This window comes from Oncorhynchus mykiss, chromosome 25, assembly GCF_057628025.1.
Source record: "Oncorhynchus mykiss isolate SJ-2025 chromosome 25, ASM5762802v1, whole genome shotgun sequence".
NCBI classification, from domain to species: domain Eukaryota; kingdom Metazoa; phylum Chordata; class Actinopteri; order Salmoniformes; family Salmonidae; genus Oncorhynchus; species Oncorhynchus mykiss.
In genome coordinates this window covers 53,706,570-53,727,524 of record NC_143046.1, presented here as the reverse complement: position 1 = coordinate 53,727,524, position 20,955 = coordinate 53,706,570, and the positions used below count along the sequence as shown (strand labels likewise).

Genomic DNA, 20,955 nt, shown 5'->3' with positions numbered 1-20,955 from the left:
ATTGTTTGTGTGCCATTCAGAGGGTGAATGGGCAAGACACAAACTAAGTGGTAGTAGGTAGGTGCCAGGCGCACCAGTTTATGTAAAGAACTGGAACACTGCTGGGTTTTTCATGCTCAACAGTTTCCCGTGTTTATCAAGAATGGTCCATCACCCAAAGGACATCCAGCCAACTTGACACAACTGTGGGAAGCATCCCTGTGGAGCGCTTTCGACACCTTGTAGATTCCATGCCCTGCCAAATTGAGGCTGTAAGTATTTATATAGTCCTGCTACCAATCACTTTTCAGCCCTGTTTACATGTACATTCTACTACCAGTCACTTAAAAAATATATAAACCTACCTCAATCATTTCAGTATCTCTTCACCACAGGAGGTTGGTGGCACCTTAAATGGGGAGGACGGGCTTGTGGTAATGACTAGAACGGAGTCAGTGGAATGTTATCAAATATGTTTTCAATGTATTTAAATGCCATTCGATTTGCTCTGATCCAGCCATTATTATGAGCCGTCCTCCCCTCAGTAGCCTCCACTGCCCTGCACATTAAATAAGGTACTGTCACTGACCTGTATATACGTCCGTTCTAGTGTTAACTCACATTGTAGTTGTTGTGTTTTCATTTTAATTACATTTGTTATTCTATTTTCTATTATTATCACTGCATTGTTGGGAAAGAGCTCCTAAGGTAAGAATTTCCCTGTACTGTTTTAGACCTGTTGTATCCTGTGCAACAACTTGGACATTTTAAAATACAAAAGGTAATATCTTATTGTAAATGTCAAGTAGTTGTGTAGGTCTACTGTGTATTTGACAACATGCATCTATGGCAAACAAATCTATAATTTAGCAGAAGTGCTCACAGGCTGGAGTAGACCAATGCAATAAACAAATGGCAACGCCACTACGTAGTGCGCAGCGCATGCACATCAAACTGTGGGTATCACGCTGTCCGCTATATGAGGCCGTACCATTACAAATAGGGGTGGACATATTTCCAAGTGACATTTTGATTGTTTAAGACTGATAGTCATTTATTAAAACGTGTTTAATGAAAAAAATCCACACCTTTTTACGGATGGTACTATTGAGCTGGATCTAACTGATCCTTAATCGAAAAATAATAAAGACTCAGCTCATCCGTTTCCACACCCATTTTAGACAATGGTGAGGACCTGTTTGGTTTATTTTGGTAGACAAGGGCAAATGGTCAAATGATAGTTGTTTTGGTGCGAAATGGCAAGGTTTTTGAGACCCGACGTTAGGAGTCTACTCACCACACAGCTAAGGATGACATCTAACCAGGTAAAAACGCATGACATATGATAAGACCACGTTTTGCTTTTCGCTACTAATACAGTCTAAAGTTCAAGTGAAACAAGTGGTATTCAATTGTCAGGTGATTTGACTATGGCCTTCGACAATTTTTTTTGTTATTTTTGTTACCTACTCAGTCAGTCGGTTACCGTTTCACAGATATTTGGAACTTTCATCTAGATTCTGGTGCAACATTGTAGCAAACGACTGTACTGACAGCATTCTATGAAGCGAAATAGTTTTGTAAGCAGTTCAATGTGTCCAGTTAGTTGAAAGCCAAGTATAAAAAATAAAAATATACACCTCCGGTCTGATGACTTCATGGCATTTGGTTGAATTCGCCCATCCTATGAATCGTTGAATCATTGAAACAAGTCTCTGGTGCTGTCAGCTTTTGCTGATGGTCAGAGGTATTTTTTAAATTAAGGCATTGTTGACGTTCTCTTGTCAACTCCGTACAATAGGTATTTTAAGTGAACATTAAAGGAAGGCGTTTTACATTGGGGCATGAAAATCAATGTGTGAGGCCATATGGCCTAACATTTTGCAATGTATTGACATATTATATTAGTGTTCCACATGCAAAAAGATTCCCATTTCAATCTTTGCTTTAGCTAATTCAGCTGCATGTCACATGACACCAATTAGTACTAACAACCATTTACTTTTATACAGCATATGCTGATAACAGCCTTTACCATTGTACAACGAAAGCTTTATGCAATTTGAAGGTCATTTTTTTCGGTAATAACATTTGTGAATTACACAACACACCAATGTCATACATGTTCCTTATTAGGAGTAACTTGTTGTTATGTTTACTTATTCATTTATCTTTCCTCATGTACCAGCTGGGTGAGTTGGGCAAAGGTGCAGGGAAAGGAGGGGGTGGCGGAGGATCTGTCAGAGAGGCAGGAGGAGCCCTTGGAAAGAAACAGGCCGCAGAGGAGGAAATGTACTTCAGGTGAGTTGGGGCTTACAGTACATTGACAAAAGTATGTGGACACCTGCTTGTCGAACATCTCATGCCAAAATCATGGGCATTAGTATGGAGTTGGTCCCCCCCCTTTGCTGCTATAACAACCTCCACTCTTCTGGGAAGGCTTTCCACTAGATCAGGGCTGCCCGACCGTCTTTCTGGAGATCTACAGTCCTGTGAATTTTCAGTCCAACTCTAATTTACTACTAATTAGCTGCACAACAAGACCTTAACTAGCTAAATCAGATATGCTAAATTAGGGTTGGATTGAAAACCTATAGGACAGTATATCTCCAGTTCGGCAGCCCTGCACTAGATGTTGGAACATTGCTGCGGGGACTTGCTTCCATTCAGCCACGAGCATTAGTGAGGTTGGACCATTGGGCCTGGCGCAGTTGGCGTTCCAATTCATCCCAAATGTGTTTGAAGGGATTGAGGTGAGGGCTCTGTGCAGGCCAGTCAAGTTCTTCCACACCGATCTCGTCAAACCATTTCTCTATTGATTTTGCTTTGTGCACAGGGGCATTGTCATGCTGAAACAGGAAAGGGCCTTCCCCAAACTGTTGCCACAAAGTTGGAAGCACAGAATCGTCTGTCATTGTATGCTGTAGCATAAACATTTCCCTTCACTTGAACTAAGGGGTCTACCCCGAACCATGAAAAACAGCCCCAGACCATTATTCCTTCTCCGCCATACTTTACATTTGGCACTATGCAATTGGGCATGTAGCATTCTTCTGGCATCCGCCAAACCCAGATTTGCCAGTCGAAGTGCCAGATGGTGAAGTGTTATTCATCACTCCAGCCGACTCTTGGCATTGCACCTGGTGATCTTAGGCTTGTGCGGCCCCTCGGCCAAGGAAACCCATTTCATTAAGCTCCTGACAAACAGTTCTTGTGCAAACGTTGCTTCCGGAGGCAGTTTGGAAATCGGTTGTGAGTGTTGCAACCGAGGACAGGTTGATTTTTACATGCTCGCCAGTCCCGTTTGAGCTTGTGGCCTACCACTTCATGGCTGAGTTGTTACTCCTAGACATTTCCACTTCACAATAACAGCACTTACAGTTGACTAAGGCAGCTCTAAAGGCAGAAATTTGACAAACTGACTTGTTGGAAAGGTGGCAACCTATGACGGTGCCACTTCTAGGCCATTCTACTGCCAATGTTTGTCTATGGAGATTGCATGGCTGTGCACTCAATGTTGTACACCTGTCAGCAACAGGTGTGGCTGAAATATCTGAATCCACTCATTTGAAAGGGTGTTCACATGCTTTTGTGTTTAGAGGTTTTGTGGCAGTCTCCCGACCTATAGAGGCTTTGTGGAAGTCTGTCTCATGTCATCACTGTATCTCATGCTTTCCTATCTCTGAATCCAGACGTAAAGAGCAGGAACAGTTGGCTGCACTGAAGCAGCACCACCAAGAGGAGATTGATCACCACAAGAAGGAGATTTCGAGGCTGCAGAGCGAGATTGACCGTCACAAGGGGAAAATTAGGAAGCTGAATCATGATGATTGAGACTCACTCTATTTGAATGAAGCCCAGGGATTCTTTATTGCCAACCCCTAGACATCGCTTGCATTGCCTCTCTGGGCCAGCTCTGTGTATGTGTGATTAATTGTTCTGTATATGCTCAAGGTTATTAAAACAATTATTTGAAATGGTTAATGCTTTCAGTTATTGTTAATGCTAAGATGATGATTTGAGATGCCACATTACAGAAGGATGATGACAGTCCGTGGCGCTGGCAGAGGCGTCATGCCCATAGGGGGCAACGGGGTCCTGTTTTGACATTTACTGATGTTAAATTAATTACTAAACGTAATTTTTAAGCCCACATTTTATAATACTTATAAGCGGCATACTGACTGGACCATGCAAAGAGTACGCAATATTTATTTTTATTTGAAAATTAAGGATGAAATCTCTTGATGCACAATCTCATTTTCAGGAGTGTCGGGGGGAAAAAACTATAGTTAGTAACAAGAATAATATAGAAGCTACTGTCTAAACATTAATAAACTACTGCTACTACTACAAATAAAACTTAAGTACCTATAATATATTCATACTGTGCCTTTGGAAAGTATTCAGACCCATTTGAATTATTCCACATTTTATGTTACAGCCTTATTCTAAAACTGATTTTAAAATATCCTCAGCAATAACATTTTAAAATGTATTAAAAGTCAAAAACAGACTATTTACATAAGTATTCAGACCCTTTGCTATTAGACTTGAAATTGAGCTCCGGTGTATCCTGTTTCCATTGATCATCCTTGAGATGTTTCTACAACTTCATTGGAGACCATCTGTTGTAAATTCAATAAATTGGACATGATTTGTAAAGGCACCCACCGGTCTATAAGTTCCCACAGTTGACTGCATGTCAGAGCAAAAACCAACCAATGAGGTTGAAGGAATTGTCTGTAAAGCTCCGAGACAGGATTGTGTCGAGGCACAGATCTGGGGAAGTGTACCAAAAACATTCTGCAGCATTGAAGGTCCCCAAAAAACACAATGACCTACATCATTCTTAAATGGAAGAAGTTTGGAACCACCAAGATTTCCTAGAGCTGACTGCCCGGCCAATCTGAGCAATCAGGGGAGAAGGGCCTTGGTCAGGGAGGTGACCAAGTACATGATGGTCACTTGGACAAAGCTCCAGAGTTCATCTGTGGAGATGGTTGTCCTTCTGGAAGGTTCTACCATCTCTGTAGCACTCTACCAATCAGGCCTTTTTGGTAGTGGCCAGACGAAAGCTATTCCTCAGTAAAAGGCACATGACCACCCACTTGGTATTTGCCAAACGGCACCTAAAGGACTCGGAACATGAGAAAAAATATCAAATTATTTGGCCTGAATGCCAAGCGTCACGTCTGGAGGAAACCTGGCACTATCCCTATGGTAAATGATGGTGGTGGCAGCATTATGCTGTGGGGATATTTTTCAGCGGCAGAGACTGGGAGACTTGTCAGGATCTAGGCAAAGATGAATGGAGTAATGTACAGAGAGATCCTTGATGAGAACCAGCTCCAGAGCGCTCAGGACCTCAGACTGTTAATAGTCAGGGCAGGCCATTCTATTAGTTGTTTAGCGGTCTTATGGCTTGGGGATAGAAGCTGTTAAGGAGCCTTTTGGTCCTAGACTTGGTGCTCCGGTACCACTTGCCATGCAGTAGCAAAGAGAACAGTCTATGACTTGGGTGACGAGTCTTTTATACAATTTTTTGGGGCCTTTCTCTGACACCACCTTGTATATACAGTTGAAGTCGGAAGTTTACATACACCTTAGCCAAATACATTTAAACTCAGATTTTCACAATTCCTGACATTTAATCCTAGTAAAAAATCCCTGTCTTAAGTCAGTTAGGATCACCACTTTATTTTAGAAGTTTACATACACTCAATTAGTATTTGGTAGCATTGCCTTTCAATTGTTTAACTTGGGTCAAAGCTTCCCACAATAAGTTGGGTGAATTTTGACCCATTCCTCCTGACAGCTGGTGTAACGGAGTCAGGTTTGTAAGGCCTCCTTGCTTGCACACACTTTTTCAGTTCTGCCCACATATTTTCTATAGGATTGAGGTCAGGGCTTTGTGATGGCCACTCCAATACCTTGACTTTGTTGTCCTTATGCCATTTTGCCACAACTTTGGAAGTATGCTTGGGGTCATTGTCCATTTGGAAGACCCATTTGCTTTAACTTCCTGACTGATGTCTTGAAATGTTGCTTCAATACATCCACATAATTTTCCTGCTTCATGGTGCTATCTATTTTGTGAAGTGCACCAGTCCCTTCTGCAGCAAAGCACCCCCACAACATGATGCTGCCATCCCTGTGCTTCACGATTTGGATGGAGTTCTTCGGCTTGCAAGCCTCCCCCTTTTCCCTCCAAACATAACGATGGTCATTATGGCCAAACAGTTCTATTTTTGTTTCATCAGACCAGAGGACATTTCTCCAAAAAGTACGATCTTTGTCCCCATGTGCAGTTGCAAACCATAGTCTGGCTTTTTCACGGCGGTTTTGGAGCAGTGGCTTCTTCCCTGCTGAGTGGCCTTTCAGGTTATGGCGATATAGTACTCGTTTTACTGTGTGTCACGAACCGGCTCAAAGCCCGTAACAAAGGGAGACAACGTGGAGATAAGGAGTAACAAAAGATATTTATTAACTAAAGCAACTAAGGAAAATATACAATGATGTGTGTAATCAGTAATCAGTAGCGTAAGTGAGTGTTTTGCATGCATGAATGTGATAATGCAGGGTGTTGAAAGGTGCCAAAGCAAACAAACAAAAAGCCAACAAGAACCACAACACAATCTACAAATGTCTGCATGGAGAGAGTCTCCTCCATGAATGGGGAAGGGGTGTATTTATCCTGGGAAACACCTGGGCCCGGGTGTTTCCCATGTAGCTGACGACCCTCTCAACTCCGCCCACCGGCATCCTAATAAGGAAACAAGAACAAAGACAAAATACGGCAGACAGAGTGGGAGGGTCGTCACACTGTGAATATAGATACTTATGTACCTGTTCCTCCAGCATCTTCACAAAGTCCTCTGCTGCTGTTTTGTGATTTATTTGCACTTTTTGCACCAAAGTACATTAGTCTCTATGAGACAGAATGCATCTCCTTCCTGGGCGGTATGACGGCTGCGTGGTCCCATGGTGTTTATACTTGTGTACTATTCTTTGCACAGATGAATGTGGTACCTTCATGCGTTTGGAAATTTCTCCCAAGGATGAACCAGACTTGATTTTATTTTATTAGGATCTCTTTTAGTCCCCATTTGGACTAATCTTCCAAGAGTCCTTAACATTAAAATACAATTAATTTATAATACAAACACACTTTCACATATAACACACTATTACAAACATACATAATACACTAGCATAATGACCCAATAAATACTCAATCTAAAAAAATATTGATTCTTCATCTACTATAGTCCCACAACATTTCTATATACTATATTTAAATTGTTTTTAAATAATGTTTAAACTTATATATTGAAAGGTTTCTAGTTTGCTCAGTTAATTTATTCAATTTCTTTATTGCTCTAAATCGAAATGTTATTTTGCCCATTTATTTTTTCTGTCTGGATGACGCATGGTGGACAATCTATTCCTAGTATTTACGGAATGTCTGTCTCTTACCAACTGAATACCATTGTGAATAGAACTTGGCCGTTTTAAATGATGTATATTATAAAATAAGATAAGCATGTTTTTTTTCAATTATCTTGTTGATTGATGACCAACCAAGAACACTGCGCATGACTGCAACAGAAGAACCATATCTCCGCCTTAAAACAATCCTTGCTGCTTTATTCTGTGCATTCTGCAGCCTCCTAACTTCACTAGATGATGCATTTCCCCAGACCACCGAACAATAGTTCACTTGACTCTCAACCAATGTTGACCAGTGTTATTCAACCAACCAGTGTTATTTGCTGAAGGATTTTCCCTGGTAAATATTTAGCTATCCTTCTGATTATGCATGCTGTTTAATTTCTTTTTTTTACATAGATTAGTTATTTGAGACGACCATGATAAGCAGTTGTCTAGCTGCACTCCTAGTAGTTTGGTTTCTGCCACTTCTTCAATTTGTACTCCTCCCATACTTAATTGTATCCCATGCTGTTTTGGCCTTTTCCTAGTTGAACAGACCAACATAACTTTGGTTTTCTTGGTGTTTAAAGCAAGTTTGTTTTGGCAAACCCATTTCCTGATAATCTCCAAATCTCCTTGCAAAGCTTGCTGTACCTGTTGAACCGATTGTTTTGCTGCATAAATTGTAGTATCATCTGCAAATACAGTAGCTTGAGTTTCAACCAAGGCATAGGGAAGGTCGTTGGTGTATATTAAGTAGAGAAGTGGCCCAAGGCAGCTGCCCTGCGGTATTCCACAGTTTAACACATTAGGGGAAGAAAATGAACCATTGATATAGGTAGACTGTTTCCTGTCAGTTAGATATGACTGTACCCAATTCAATGCTACCTCCTTTAAACCATAATGCATTGATTTTGTCAAAATAATTTAATGATCCACTAAATCAAATGCTGCACTGAAATCTAAAATAGTACACCTACAAACCTGCCATTATCCATAGCATTGAGCCACTGGTCAGTCATGTCAACCAATGCAGTGGTAGTGGAATGGTTTTTGCGATAAGCATGCTGATTGGCTGTAATCAGATCATTCTTTTCCATATACTCCCACATTTGTCTACGCACAATACCCTCCAATATCTTACTGAGTGTAGGGAGTAGACTAATTGGTCGACTATTGGCAGGAGTAATGGGTTCTTTGCAGTCTTTCGGAATAGGACACAGTTTCGCATGCTTCCATACATTTGCAAACAACCCCTTTTCCAGTGACCAATTAAATATGTATCTCAGTGGAACTGCAATCAGGGGAGCAGCACAGCGAAGCAAAAAATTGTCCATAAGACCATAACCTGTAGATTTACCATCAGGTAATGACTTCAATAGGTTTAACACCTCCTCCACTGACACCGTTTGTAGACTAAAAGAGCAGATCTTAATGCTCATAATATGATCATCAATCCATTGGACAATAGCTTGTTTGGAAGAATTTATGTCTACATTGTTGCTTAGTAATTTAATTTTCTGTGTAAAAATGTGTTATTATTCTCCCGTCAACCTCCACACTAGATGGGCATGATGAGATAGATGTACCAAGTAAGCCCTTAACTGTGTTCCATACCTTTTTTAGAATTTTTTACAATCAGTAAAAGCATTGTTGTAAAATAACTTTTTTTCCCCTTCGATTCAATTTAACTGCATATTTACATAATGTTCTATAATTCTGTTCATCAATTTCTAATTTTGACTTGGCTGCTAAGACTTTTGCCATATTTCTTTGAGAAAAAGCTTCACCCAGTTCATCATCAATCCATGGAGATGGACGGGCACCAACTGTTCTCTTCCTTATAGGGGCATGATAGTCCATTACCTCAGTGAGCAAATCAATAAAACATTCTGTAGCGTGATTTAAATCATCCTCTAGATAAATCAGCTCCCAGGGTACAGCAGCTAAATCATTTAGAAATAACTCATGATTAAATGTTTAAACATTTCTTTTGACCACAATCCTAGGGGGTTTCTTTGGAACCTTTGTGTTCATGGTTATGGTCACAATATTATGCATTGATCTGGCTTTTAAGCATTGCAATGGTATATTACAGAAAATCAGATCAATGCATGTGTCTGAATGATGACCCAACTTAATTGAAGATCTAGTAGTATCATTAACTATTTGTTTCAAACCACAGTTCTTAGCATATCTCATCAATTTTGTTCTTTTCGAATTATTGTGATCCTTCCAATTTATATTAAAATCCCCCAAGATAAATACATCTCTGTTGGTATCTGTGGCCTGGTCAAACCCAGTACGTAAGTCATCCAGATAGGACACCTTAGAGCTAGGAGGTCTATACACACATCCTACCAATATGGGTGCCTGGTGAGGTAGATGTACTTGAGCCCATATTGCCTCTATTTGACCTACATTAAGGTCATCCCTCCTCTTAAAAGGTATATGATTCTGAATATACAGCGCAACACCCCCACCATTCCTGTTCCTGTCCCTTCTCAGTAAACTACATCCTTGAATGTTCATTTGCCCATCATTTACAGATGCATCTAAATGCGTTTCGGTCAAGGCCAAAATATGAATATTATTTATGTTGACCAAGTTAAAAACCTCATGTATTTTGTTAGGAAGGCTACATACATTAACCTGAGCTATATGCAGCCCTTTCCTTATCAATTTGAGATCAATATAGCATGTATTTCTTATAGTTGAAGTTGTCATGATACACTACAACACACAAACTCAGTTTTAAACATTAAATTAAAATAACCAGGGAGTTACTCTAGAGTCCTGATACAGTTGCCCGTTGATATGAAGTTTATCCATCACCATGGAGACTTGTTGATTTAGGCAACGCTTTTCCTTCATGATGGGATATAGTTTTTTCTCCTTTCATTGATCTCGGTGGGGAAGTGATCATTCATTCCAAAATCAGTGTTTCTGAGTTCTCTGCCCATGTTCTTCGTCATTTCCTTTTGCTTAAATTGATCAAAACATGCAATTATAGCCCGTGGCCTATTTCCAGAGGCCTTACCTATTCTATGGACTCTGGAGAAAGTGGCATTGCGCACAACATCGGTGGGCAGTTTTAGTTGAGTTGACTTAAAGTCTCGTCGGTATCCCTGAGAATATTAGATTGTTCCGCATTGATCGACACTGTACATCAAGCAATGATTCTTTCATTTGTTTGTTCTCCCTTTGCACCACCTCCACCTTGCTATGAATAGAGTCTACAGTACCTTTCAGCGCAGTGTTCTCTTTCCTTAGATCATCAATCTGACATTGGCTGAATTCGAGACTGGCACATAACGCATTGATGTCCTCTCGTAATATATCCAAGATATCAAGTTTGGCAAGCCTTTCATTAAGGGATTTTAACAAGTCAACATCCATATCAGTAAACCTCTCCCCACTCGCCACTAGGGGATGGTTTGGTTCCATTGGCCAACCTGGTTTTGTTTTGTTTTGTAGATTTGGGTGGTTGTCCTTGACAATGCTTGAATCCTCCGAAACCACCGACATGTTTCTTTGAGTTCGTAAGTAAGTAAGACTTGTGGAGGTCTACAATTTGTTTTCTGAGGTATTGGCTGATTTCTTTTGATTTTCTCATGATCTCAACTAAAGAGGCACTTAGTTTGAAGCTAGGCCTTGAAATCCATCCACACGTGCACCTCCAATTTAATCAAATGATGTCAATTAGCCTACCAGAAGCTTCTAGAGCCATGACATCATTTTCTGGAATTTTCCAAAGTGTTTAAAAGGCACATTCAACTTAGTGAATGTAAACTTCTGACTCACTGGAATTGTGATACAGTGAATTATAAGTGAAATAATCTATCTGTAAACAATTGTTGGTGAAATTACTTGTGTCATGTACAAAGTAGATTGGCAGCTTGGCCCCAGTGATGTACTAGGCCGTACGCATTACCCTCTACTGCCTTGTGTTCAGATGCCGAGCAGTTGCCATACTAGGCGGTGATGCAACCGGTCAGGATGCTCTCGATGGTGCCGCTGTAGAACCTTTTGAGGGTCTGGGGACCCAAGCCAAATATTTTCAGTCTCCTGAGGGGGAAAAGGTGTTATCGTGCCCTCTTCACAGCTGTCTTGGTGTGTTTGGACCATGGTAGTTTGTTGGTGATGTGGACACCAAGGAACTTGAAACTCTCGAACCACTCCACTACAGCTCCAATGATGTGAATGGGGGCGTGTTCGGCCCTCCTTTTCCTATAGTCCACGATCATCTCCTTTGTCTTGATCACATTGAGAGAGAGGTTGTTGTCCTGGGACCACACTGCCAGGTCTTTGACCACCTCCCTAAAAGCTGTCTCATCGTTGTCGGTGATTGAGTCTACCACTCTTGTCATCAGCAAACGTAATGATGGTGTTTGAGTCGTGCTTGGCCACTCAGTATTGGGTGAAAAGGAAGTACAGGAGGACACTAAGCACGCACCCCTGAGGGGCCCCAGTGTTGAGGATCAGCGTGGCAGACGTGTTGTTGCCTACCCTTACCACCTGGGGGTGGCCCATCAGGAAGTCCAGGATCCAGTTGCAGAGGGATGTGTTAAGTCCCAGGGTCCTTAGCTTAGTGATGAGCTTTGAGGGCACTATGGTGTTGAACGCTGAGCTGTAGTTAATGAATAGCATTCTCACATAGGTTTTTCCTTTTGTCTAGGTGGGAAATGGCAGTGTGGAGTGCGATTGAGATGGTGGCGTCATATATGTGTTGGGCACAGGGACCAAGGTGGCCAAGGAGAGGTTGAAAATGTCAGTGAAGACACTTGCCAGTTGGTCCGCGCATGCTTTGAGTACATGTCCTGGTAGTCCGTCTGGCCCGGTAGTTTTGTGAATGTTGACCTGTTTAAAGGTCTTTCTTACATCTACTACGGACAGCGTGATCACACAGTTGTCTGGAAGAGCTGGTGCTCTCAAGCATGCTTCAGTGTTGCTTATCTCGGAGCAAGCATTAAAGGAATTTAGCTCGTCTTGTAGGCTCGCGTCACTGGGCAGCTCGCGGCTGGGTTACCTTTTTAGTCTGTAATAGTTAATAGGTCAAGCTAGGTGGCCTGTTAATTCCTTCTTGGTGAATAACTAAAAAAGCCGTTTTGATTCTCAAATACTAGCCACCACTGTTGACCCGTCATTCCGGGTTTTGAGCCCCCCAATTTTTTTTTTTGGGGGGGGGGGGGGCTTGCCTGTTTTGCATGTTATTTTGGCATTAATACGTGTCACATATCAGTTTGTAAACAATGTAAAAAAAATATATATCGGAGTTAGTAAAGCCGCATACAAATATGGTCTGTTTTCTTAAGTAAGGCAGCTCCAAAATGCAGGTGTTTCAGCCTAGCTCAGTGCTTTCTGTGGTGGTGGGGCATGCCAGCAGAAAATAAGGAGCGTTGCGCCATGATTGGCTCAGTGTTCTGTCACTCATGGGGACACTACATCACTGCCAGGTCTAAGGTCAGACCTTAAATTCTAGCCCCTTGGGTGCTGCCATAGTTATATTAGAAGTGCCCATCCAAGAAGGCTCAAGGTCATTGGCCACAGATAGAATTGTCAATTCACGTGATATATACAGTAGCTTTGATTGGATTGCTTTCAAAATCTTAGCTACCAGTCATCATGAATCTAGTCGACAATCTACTGGCAAATCCTTTTTAATCCTTGTCATATGAAGATAAATTATAAATAAAATGTATTGGTGCACATCGGCCATTTAACATAAACCTTACACAACAAGTTGAAAATCGCAAATTCAACAATGAGTGGTTTGGATGGAATCAGTGACAGTGGCTATGTGGTCCCAAATCTGGGATTAAGGGGCTCTTTTCCAAGTTTAAAATGAGAAGCATTCATCATTGGCCATGCTGTCAATGAAGCTTGATTTGTGCTGCGCTCAAAACAACTGTTAACTTAACTTCATTGAGTTCATGACAACTGGGAATTCTGTAAAAAATAAAAAAAACTCAGACTGGGAAATACGCTTTGAACGGTTATCCAACTCGGAATTGTAAGTCGGGCACTGAAGATCATGATTCAACCTTGTTTTTTTCTGAGTTCCCAGTTGTCTTGAAGGCACCATAAATCCAGAGAATGCCAGACTTTGATGACAAAATTTGCCCATGATGGACCGCTGTGCCACCTTCCTGTTCAAGGGAGCACAGCACAATAAGGTGAGTCCAAAAATGTCTTGTATGCTGCTGCATAAATTATTTTATATGTCAGGGAGATATGTATACTGTAGCTAAGAAAGTAATTCTAAGTGGATGTTGTGTAGTAAGCTGTTAATAGCCCATGTTTATCACCTTAATAATTTGGTCTATTTACCCCCTCATTCACCTACTGTTCTGACTTGGTGGTGCACATATAGCCCATAGCCTGTTTTAGAGAAATGTAATCAACAAATTTTGTAAGAGCTTTCATTGTCTGCTTTACAAGTCCCCTTTATTTATCTTAAGGTTCTAACTTGGTGTACAGGGAGAAGACTGTAAGAATGGCCCATGTTCTGAATTCTGTCGCTGTACATTTCAAAAGTGCTAAACAAATAGTTATATTGACTACGTCCGTCCTAGCTGGCTCATTGATGTCTTAATCGAAATTACGGATTGTCTCTTATCCGCTTGTCATCCCCTTATGCCATAGTTTGTACATGTCAATTGTCAGTAGAAACCACATTTGTTTAAGCAAGTCAACCATATCAGCTATGGTTTTTTTAAAGGCAGTAAATGAGGCTGAATTAACTTTCTCACTGACAGACAAGGCTACGCTAGAAGTGTTAAGGTGTTGGGACTGCTGTTGGGACAGATTTATGTAGGACCTAACAGTTTGTGGGCACCGTTTGTCACTGTTATAGTGCAATTAATTTATTGTTTAATGTTGTGTAGTGGCTTTGCTGGCATGCATTCCACTTTATCTTTTATTTTTTTGGGCCACCAAGATTTACATGCTTAAAATCGCCACTGCTAGCCACCTACCAGTTTTTTTTTAAATTGGCTTAAGTTAGCCAGCTAGATAAGTTCCCAATCTCCCAACCTCCTAACTAGCTACCAAGCCATTTCAGCCTATCAATCAAGTAAGTAACTTGTCTAACTATTTTAGCTGGAATGCCTGCTGGCAAGGTTGCTAGACTTCATAAAATACTAAAATTGCTTTAATTCTTGGGTTACGGTACAATTTACCAGTGTGTCCTTTGTACTAAACTCAATAAAAGGCATAAAGGTTCTTAATCAATGTGCATTATTAATTAAATGACAAATTAATAGGTTATGAGGTGTGCTTAGATAACCTATATAGAAAAATATACATGTTTTTTTTACAGAATTATGCATAATGATTATGGTTCTAGATTGCAGGAAAGGCTGTTTCAGCTGTTTGAAAAAATGCTAAATTCAAACCTCAACAACTTCGTGCCCCCTCCAAAATAAATGGTGCATGATGCCCCTGGTAGATGGTAATCGATTAGGTGATACCAGCTATTACCGCCAGGCCACCGATACAAATCCCATGTACACAAAACCGCCAGAATTCACAAATAATTTGTCCCCACCAGTATAAGACATTTTAACTCCCAACAATGCCCCCCCCCCTCCTCCTATGAACTGTAGCTAATTTAATGACCCCTATCCAGCTGTTGTTTTTGTTGCACTATTGTTTGTGATTTACATTTACAAGGGATGCACGATAAAAAATATATTAATTAGATATAAGGTATGGTAATTATTTTAGAGAGCTATGAGAGCCAATACATGTATGAAAACATGAAGCTGACACGTATGAAAACGGGTAAAACTCTTCCTTGAGAATCAGACACTAATTTGTCCACTGAGGATAACGTAGTAGCCATAAGACATCATGTATTGAGAATCCACAAGAGACGCTTGTAGAATATTATACATTTGAGACATCAGTGTATTTTTTTTTATATGAGTTAATATAGATATTAAAGTGCCTTAGTGCCAATAGAAGATCATGAGCAATTACCTAAAATACTTGCTCCGGTGTTGGGACAGGGCAGATACGCCAGTGGAGTTTTCAAGTTGGCACCTTCCATCTTTAATGTTTCATTGATGAGCTTGCAACATCCCAAGAAAGCTCAACAGTGAGTTCTAGCGTCCCAGAACCTGTACCTGCCTAGTCTTCTCCCTCTCACTTTGAGTACCAGCTGGGATCTTTTCACTTCAGCCAGAGCCATTGGCTACTCCTTTTGGCAACACCTGATGTTGCCTTGATGGTTTGGCGAAGGGCATGGCTGCAGATTCCAAGGTCCTTCAGATGGTTTAGACCATTTCTTCTTTAAGGTTGCTGCCCCTATCATCGCCAAGCCTTTCTCCAACCTTTTTAACCTGTCTCTCCTTTCTGGGGAGGTTCCCATTGCTTGGAAGGCAGCCACGGTTCGTCCTTTCTTTAAAGGGGAGATCAAGCTGATCCTAACTGTTATAGGCCTATTTCTATTTTGCCCTGTTTATCAAAGGTGTTGGAAAAACTTGTCAATAATCAACTGACTGGCTTTCTTGATGTCTATAGCATTCTCTCTGGTATGCAATCTGGTTTTCGCTCAGGTTATGGATGTGTCACTGCAACCTTAAAGTTCCTCAATGATTTCCCCATTGCCCTTGATTCTAAGCAATGTTGTGCTGCTATTTTTATTCACTTGGCCAAAGCTTTTGATACGGTAGACCATTCCATTCTTGTGGGCCGGCTAAGGACTATTGGTGTCTTTGGCCTGGTTTGCAAACTACCTCTCTCAAAGAGTGCAGTGTATAAAGTCAGAAAATCTGCTGTCTTCAGCCACTGCTTGTCACCAAAGGAGTATCCCAAGGCTTGATCCTAGGCCCCACGCACTTCTCAATTTACCTCAACAACATAGCTCAGACAGTAGGAAGCTCTCTCATCCATTTATATGCAGATGATAGTCTTATTTATTTCACCTTTATTTAACCAGGTAGGCAAGTTGAGAACAAGTTCTCATTTACAATTGCGACCTTATACTCAGCTGGCCCCTCCCCGGATGTTGTGTCAAATGCTCTACAGCAAAGCTTTCTTTGTGTCCAACAAGCTTTCTCTACCCTTAACCTTGTTCTGAACACCTCCAAAACAAAGGTCATGTGGTTTGGTAAGAAGAATGCCCCTCTCTCCACAGGTGTTATTACTACTTCTGAGGGTTTAGAGCATGAGGTAGTCACCTCATACAAGTACTTGAGAGTATGGCTAGAAGGTACACTGTCCTTCTCTCAGCACATATCAAAGCTGTAGGCTAAAGTTAAATCTAGACTATTGTAATCGCTCCTCTTTCACCCCAGCTGCCAAACTAACCCTGATTCAGATGAGCATCCTACCCATGCTAGATTACGGAGACATAATTTATAGATCGGCAGGTAAGGGTGCTCTCGAGGGGCAAGATGTTCTTTACCATTCTGCCATATGATTTGCCACCAATGCTCCTTATAGGACACATCACTGCACTCTATACTCCTCTGTAAACTGGTCATCTCTGTATACCCGTCGCAAGACCCACTGGTTGATGCTTATTTATAAAACCATCCTAGGCCTCACTCCCCCCTATCTGAGATATCTACTGCAGCCCTCATCCTCCACATACAACACCCGTTCTGCCAATCACATTCTGTTAAAGGTCCCCAAAGCTCACACATCCATTGGTCATTCGTCTTTTCAGTTTGCTGCAACTAGCGACTGGAACAAGCTGCAACAAACACTCAAACTGGACAGTTTTATCTCAATCTCTTAATTCAGAGACTCAATCATGGACACTCTTACTGACAGTTGTAGCTGCTTTGCGTGATGTATTGTTGTCTCTAATTCTTGCCATTTGTGCGATTGTCTGTGTCCAATGTTTGTACTATGTTTTGTGCTGCTACTATATTGTTGTCATGTTGTGTTGCTACCTTGTTATGTTGTTCTTACGTCTCTCTTTATGTAGTGTTGTTCTCTTGTTTTGTCATATATATATATATATATAAAATTCTTATTTACAATGACGGACTATCAAAGGCCTCCTGCGGGGACGGGATAAAAAATACATTATATATATATATAAAATGTATTTTTTATTCCGTCCCCGCAGGAGGCCTTTGATAGTCCGTCATTGTAAATAAGAATTTGTTCTTAACTGACTTGCCTAGTTAAATAAAGATTCAATGTGACGACAGCAACCTGGTGGTGGATGTCGCCACAAATCCACGACACCCAACCTCCACTAGGCAAACCCTTGCTTTCCAGCTACGCTGCTCTGCATCAGCTGAAAACTCAGCATGCCACAGCATTGTCTCCGTATGCTAAATTTAATGGGACATTTTAAAAATGTTTGACAAAATGTAATGGGAAATGTTTTCTGTAATCCCCCCTCTGCCCAGGGGGTGGCAATGTGCATATTATGTGCTGCGTATAAAGCCCAGAAGAAGAATGAAAACTCGTAACTTCCTTTAACGCTATAGCGCCGCCCAGAAACCCCTGTCTTTTACAGCGGACAACCCCGTCTGTCTTTCTTTTCGCTCATCATGGCGGACCGGTTCAATAAGGTGTGTAACAGCGCTAGAACCAACATTGCTATATTTGTTTATAATACTGCCATATACATATTGTATCCAGAAATGGAGCTAACTATTGCTCAGTGCTAAGTGAAGACTAGGGGGGAGGTTATTCGTTGCTTTATTTGACACATGAATGGTGTTGCTGACATCGCTAGCCATGCCTTCTAACGTTAGCTAGCTAATTAAAGCAAGCTAGTCTAGCTACAAGGATCCTGCAAAATGAATTGCTGATTCTTAGGCCTTTTTGATAGTGTTTAGATGAAATACCTCAATTTGCCATGTAAGATTTCTCAATTAACATGACTGAGTTCAACTTAATAGTTGGGTAACGCTATAATTTGCGCGAGCTAATGTTTAGCTCCAGTTAAGCTCTGAACGTTCTTGCCAGCCGGACGTGGCCATGTGGACACAAAACCATAACTAAAATGTATTTATCCAAGTTCGTATTTCGTTTTGCTTGTCAGTGATGTTTACCACAGTAACGTATTCGAGTTTGACGACCATGAGAATACTTTACATGCACTACCATCTGAGACATAAAAACAAGCTCGTTGAATAATTTGAACCCCAGGTGGTGGGCAACTAGCTTTTCGCAAATGACTTGATTACGCTTTTCCTCCAAGGTTCTGCTGCTTGATGGCAGAGGCCATCTACTTGGTCGTCTTGCTGCCATGGTGGCTAAGCAAGTTCTGCTGGGTGAGTTTTGGAAGTCCAATATTTTGTCAATTAATACCCATCTCCAGACTTTGATCATTATCCAGTCCAATGATATTGTTACTTGATGTGTAGTTACATCTTGATGTGGACACAGCCATGTCTAGTTTGCTACAACGGTCAGTGATGCTTTTTTAACCTACATTGCTTGAGTAACTACAATGATAACTCACATTACCCTCTGAGATATATTAAATAATTGGCCTGTGTACTTGTCCATGTTTCAATATGTAAGTCATGATTTCTCTCCTTTTCAGGACACAAGGTGGTAGTTGTGAGATGTGAGGGTATCAACATCTCTGGGAACTTCTACCGTAACAAATGTAAGTTGTCAGGTTTACTTTTTTGGTTTAATTGTAACGTTGTTAAGGGTTGTGTGGTTCTATTTTGATTCAGAGTAAAATATTTTCTCCTAATATTTGAGTTTAACGACCAGTAAAATACTTTACATGCACTACCATCTGACACATTAAGCAACATAGTATATGTTGACCACAGTTGTGAAATAATTGTGGCTGTGGTAAAGCGGTTGAGACTATGGCTTAGCTTGATGGTGTACTGCACCTGTTTTATGAATAGTGAAGTACCTGGCTTTCCTGCGTAAAAGGATGAACACCAACCCCTCTCGTGGACCATACCATTTCAGAGCTCCCAGCAGAATCTTCTGGAGGACCGTAAGGGGTAAGATCAAAATCCCTCCTGTTTTTCAGCTCTGGCTTACTGGTCCAGTGGTTTGCGTGGATTTAACCTATATGGATATTTATTTAAATGGTCCATATTGGGTTGATGGCATGAAGTACACACATTCTGAACTCTACTTTGGGCAATGGATGGATCCTACTTGACTGTGATGAACACTTATCCCGGCTCTGACTGCTGAGTTCAGTCAAGGCCACAATGTTGTGTTGATCTATTAAGTCACGGGGAAGTTACTGTACATTGGGAATTTAAGCATATTCACAATCCAAAATTGTCATAACTGAACTGAAGTGTAATGTATCCCTAAGTATTGTGATCCCCCCCCTGGCTTTACTAACACTACGAAATATTGCCAATCCAGTGCAGGGTGACCTAATTGCCTAAATGTTTTGTTGATGGCCACTTTGACCCCAACAGGCATGCTCCCTCACAAAACCAAAAGAGGACAGGCTGCATTGGAAAGGTTGAAGGTGTTTGATGGTGTCCCCCCTCCTTATGACAAGGTGACTGATGTTTCAATAATTAAGTGTAACTCTATGATTGTGTGCTGTCAGTGATGCTACTTTTCCATACATACATTGTTTGAGTTTTGACTTTGAAAATACCCCTGAAACTGAGACGCAATTGTCCTCCCCTCTAATGGACTTGCATTTGTTTGGAGCTGACGTTTATTTTGTTACAGAGGAAGCGCATGGTCGTACCTGCCGCCCTGAAGATTGTGCGTCTGAAGCCCACTCGCAAGGTAAAGCCTAAAATTAGTTTGTCAAATAATGCCACTGACTTTATCAAAGCTACATTAACTAGTAGGTAGCTGTATTTCAAAAGTTGCAGATTGTGCTAATGTTTAGCCACGGCGTTCTTGAATGACATTGGCTGACATGTATTTAGCCAGGTACCAATCTTTGCTTATTGTCAGTGATGTTTACCACAGTAAGTATTTGAGTTTGACGACCATGAGAATACCTTACATGCACTACCATCTGAGGCATAAAGCAACATCCAAATAATTATTTGAATCCCAAGTAATGGCAACTGTTCTGTGATCTGATATTGGATTATGTTAGTCTAATAATTTGATTTGTAATGCTTTTTCATTAGTAATTTTTCCTGTCCTTTGTGTGAACTTGCCTTCCCTAGTTTGCCCTCCTTGGACGTCTGGCCCATGAGGTTGGCTGGAAGTACCAGGCTATCACAGCCACTTTGGAAGAGAAGAGGAAAGAGAAGGCCAAGATCCGGTACACCAAGAAAAAGACAGAGATCAAGCTGTCAAAGCTGGCAGAGAAGAACGTGGAGAGCAAGATTTCAAAGTACACTGCTGTCCTTAAACAATACGGTGTCCTTGTCTGAGCTTGTTCATGGTTGCCTATAAAATAGATAAATGTTTGACTCGCTTGATTTCTTGGCATGTTTGAGGTGCATGAAGTTGACATGGCGTTCGTTGTGAAGGAAAGTAATGAGCAATGCATCATGACATGTAGTTCTACAACAAGAGATGAAGTGTTAAGTTTGAACACAACAGAAGCATTTGGAGAAACATCCAGATTGTACATTTTTCAAGAAGACCGACTAATTTGGGGTA

The 20,955-nt window shown here is 41.0% G+C and overlaps 2 protein-coding genes and 2 non-coding genes across 4 annotated transcripts; all 4 read left to right on the top strand.

The window, feature by feature from the left end:
* Positions 1–123: 123 nt before the first annotated feature.
* Positions 124–3,963, top strand: LOC110505290 (ATPase inhibitor B, mitochondrial). The gene is made up of 3 exons (XM_036962393.2): positions 124–1,304; positions 2,168–2,280; positions 3,672–3,963. The coding sequence occupies exons 1-3, from the start codon at positions 1,236–1,238 to the stop codon at positions 3,811–3,813; spliced, it is 324 nt and encodes a 107-aa protein (XP_036818288.1). The 5' UTR covers positions 124–1,235; the 3' UTR covers positions 3,814–3,963.
* A 13,882-nt stretch (positions 3,964–17,845) lies between these two features.
* LOC110505289 (large ribosomal subunit protein uL13) lies at positions 17,846–20,759 on the top strand. Its single transcript, XM_021584433.3, has 7 exons — positions 17,846–17,951; positions 18,587–18,659; positions 18,935–19,000; positions 19,257–19,358; positions 19,794–19,879; positions 20,059–20,118; positions 20,514–20,759. Exons 1-7 carry the CDS (start codon positions 17,931–17,933, stop codon positions 20,721–20,723), a joined length of 618 nt encoding a protein of 205 aa, XP_021440108.3. The 5' UTR covers positions 17,846–17,930; the 3' UTR covers positions 20,724–20,759.
* Positions 18,420–18,502, top strand: LOC118944380 (small nucleolar RNA Z195/SNORD33/SNORD32 family). The gene has a single exon (XR_005039606.1). It is a non-coding gene; the product is annotated as a small nucleolar RNA Z195/SNORD33/SNORD32 family (small nucleolar RNA).
* LOC118944381 (small nucleolar RNA Z195/SNORD33/SNORD32 family) lies at positions 20,285–20,366 on the top strand. The gene has a single exon (XR_005039607.2). It is a non-coding gene; the product is annotated as a small nucleolar RNA Z195/SNORD33/SNORD32 family (small nucleolar RNA).
* Positions 20,760–20,955: the final 196 nt, after the last annotated feature.

Bases quoted from the DNA above. Each gene is read 5' to 3' on its own strand.
- LOC110505289 (XM_021584433.3), top strand. From the start codon at position 17,931: ATGGCGGACCGGTTCAATAAG. The intron at 19,001-19,256 runs GTAAGTTGTCAG...TTTTATGAATAG, and splicing joins GAACTTCTACCGTAACAAAT to TGAAGTACCTGGCTTTCCTG. The intron at 19,359-19,793 runs GTAAGATCAAAA...TGACCCCAACAG, and splicing joins CTTCTGGAGGACCGTAAGGG to GCATGCTCCCTCACAAAACC.
- LOC110505290 (XM_036962393.2), top strand. From the start codon at position 1,236: ATGGCAAGGTTTTTGAGACCCGACGTTAGGAGTCTACTCACCACACAG. The intron at 1,305-2,167 runs GTAAAAACGCAT...CTCATGTACCAG, and splicing joins TAAGGATGACATCTAACCAG to CTGGGTGAGTTGGGCAAAGG. The intron at 2,281-3,671 runs GTGAGTTGGGGC...CTCTGAATCCAG, and splicing joins GAGGAGGAAATGTACTTCAG to ACGTAAAGAGCAGGAACAGT.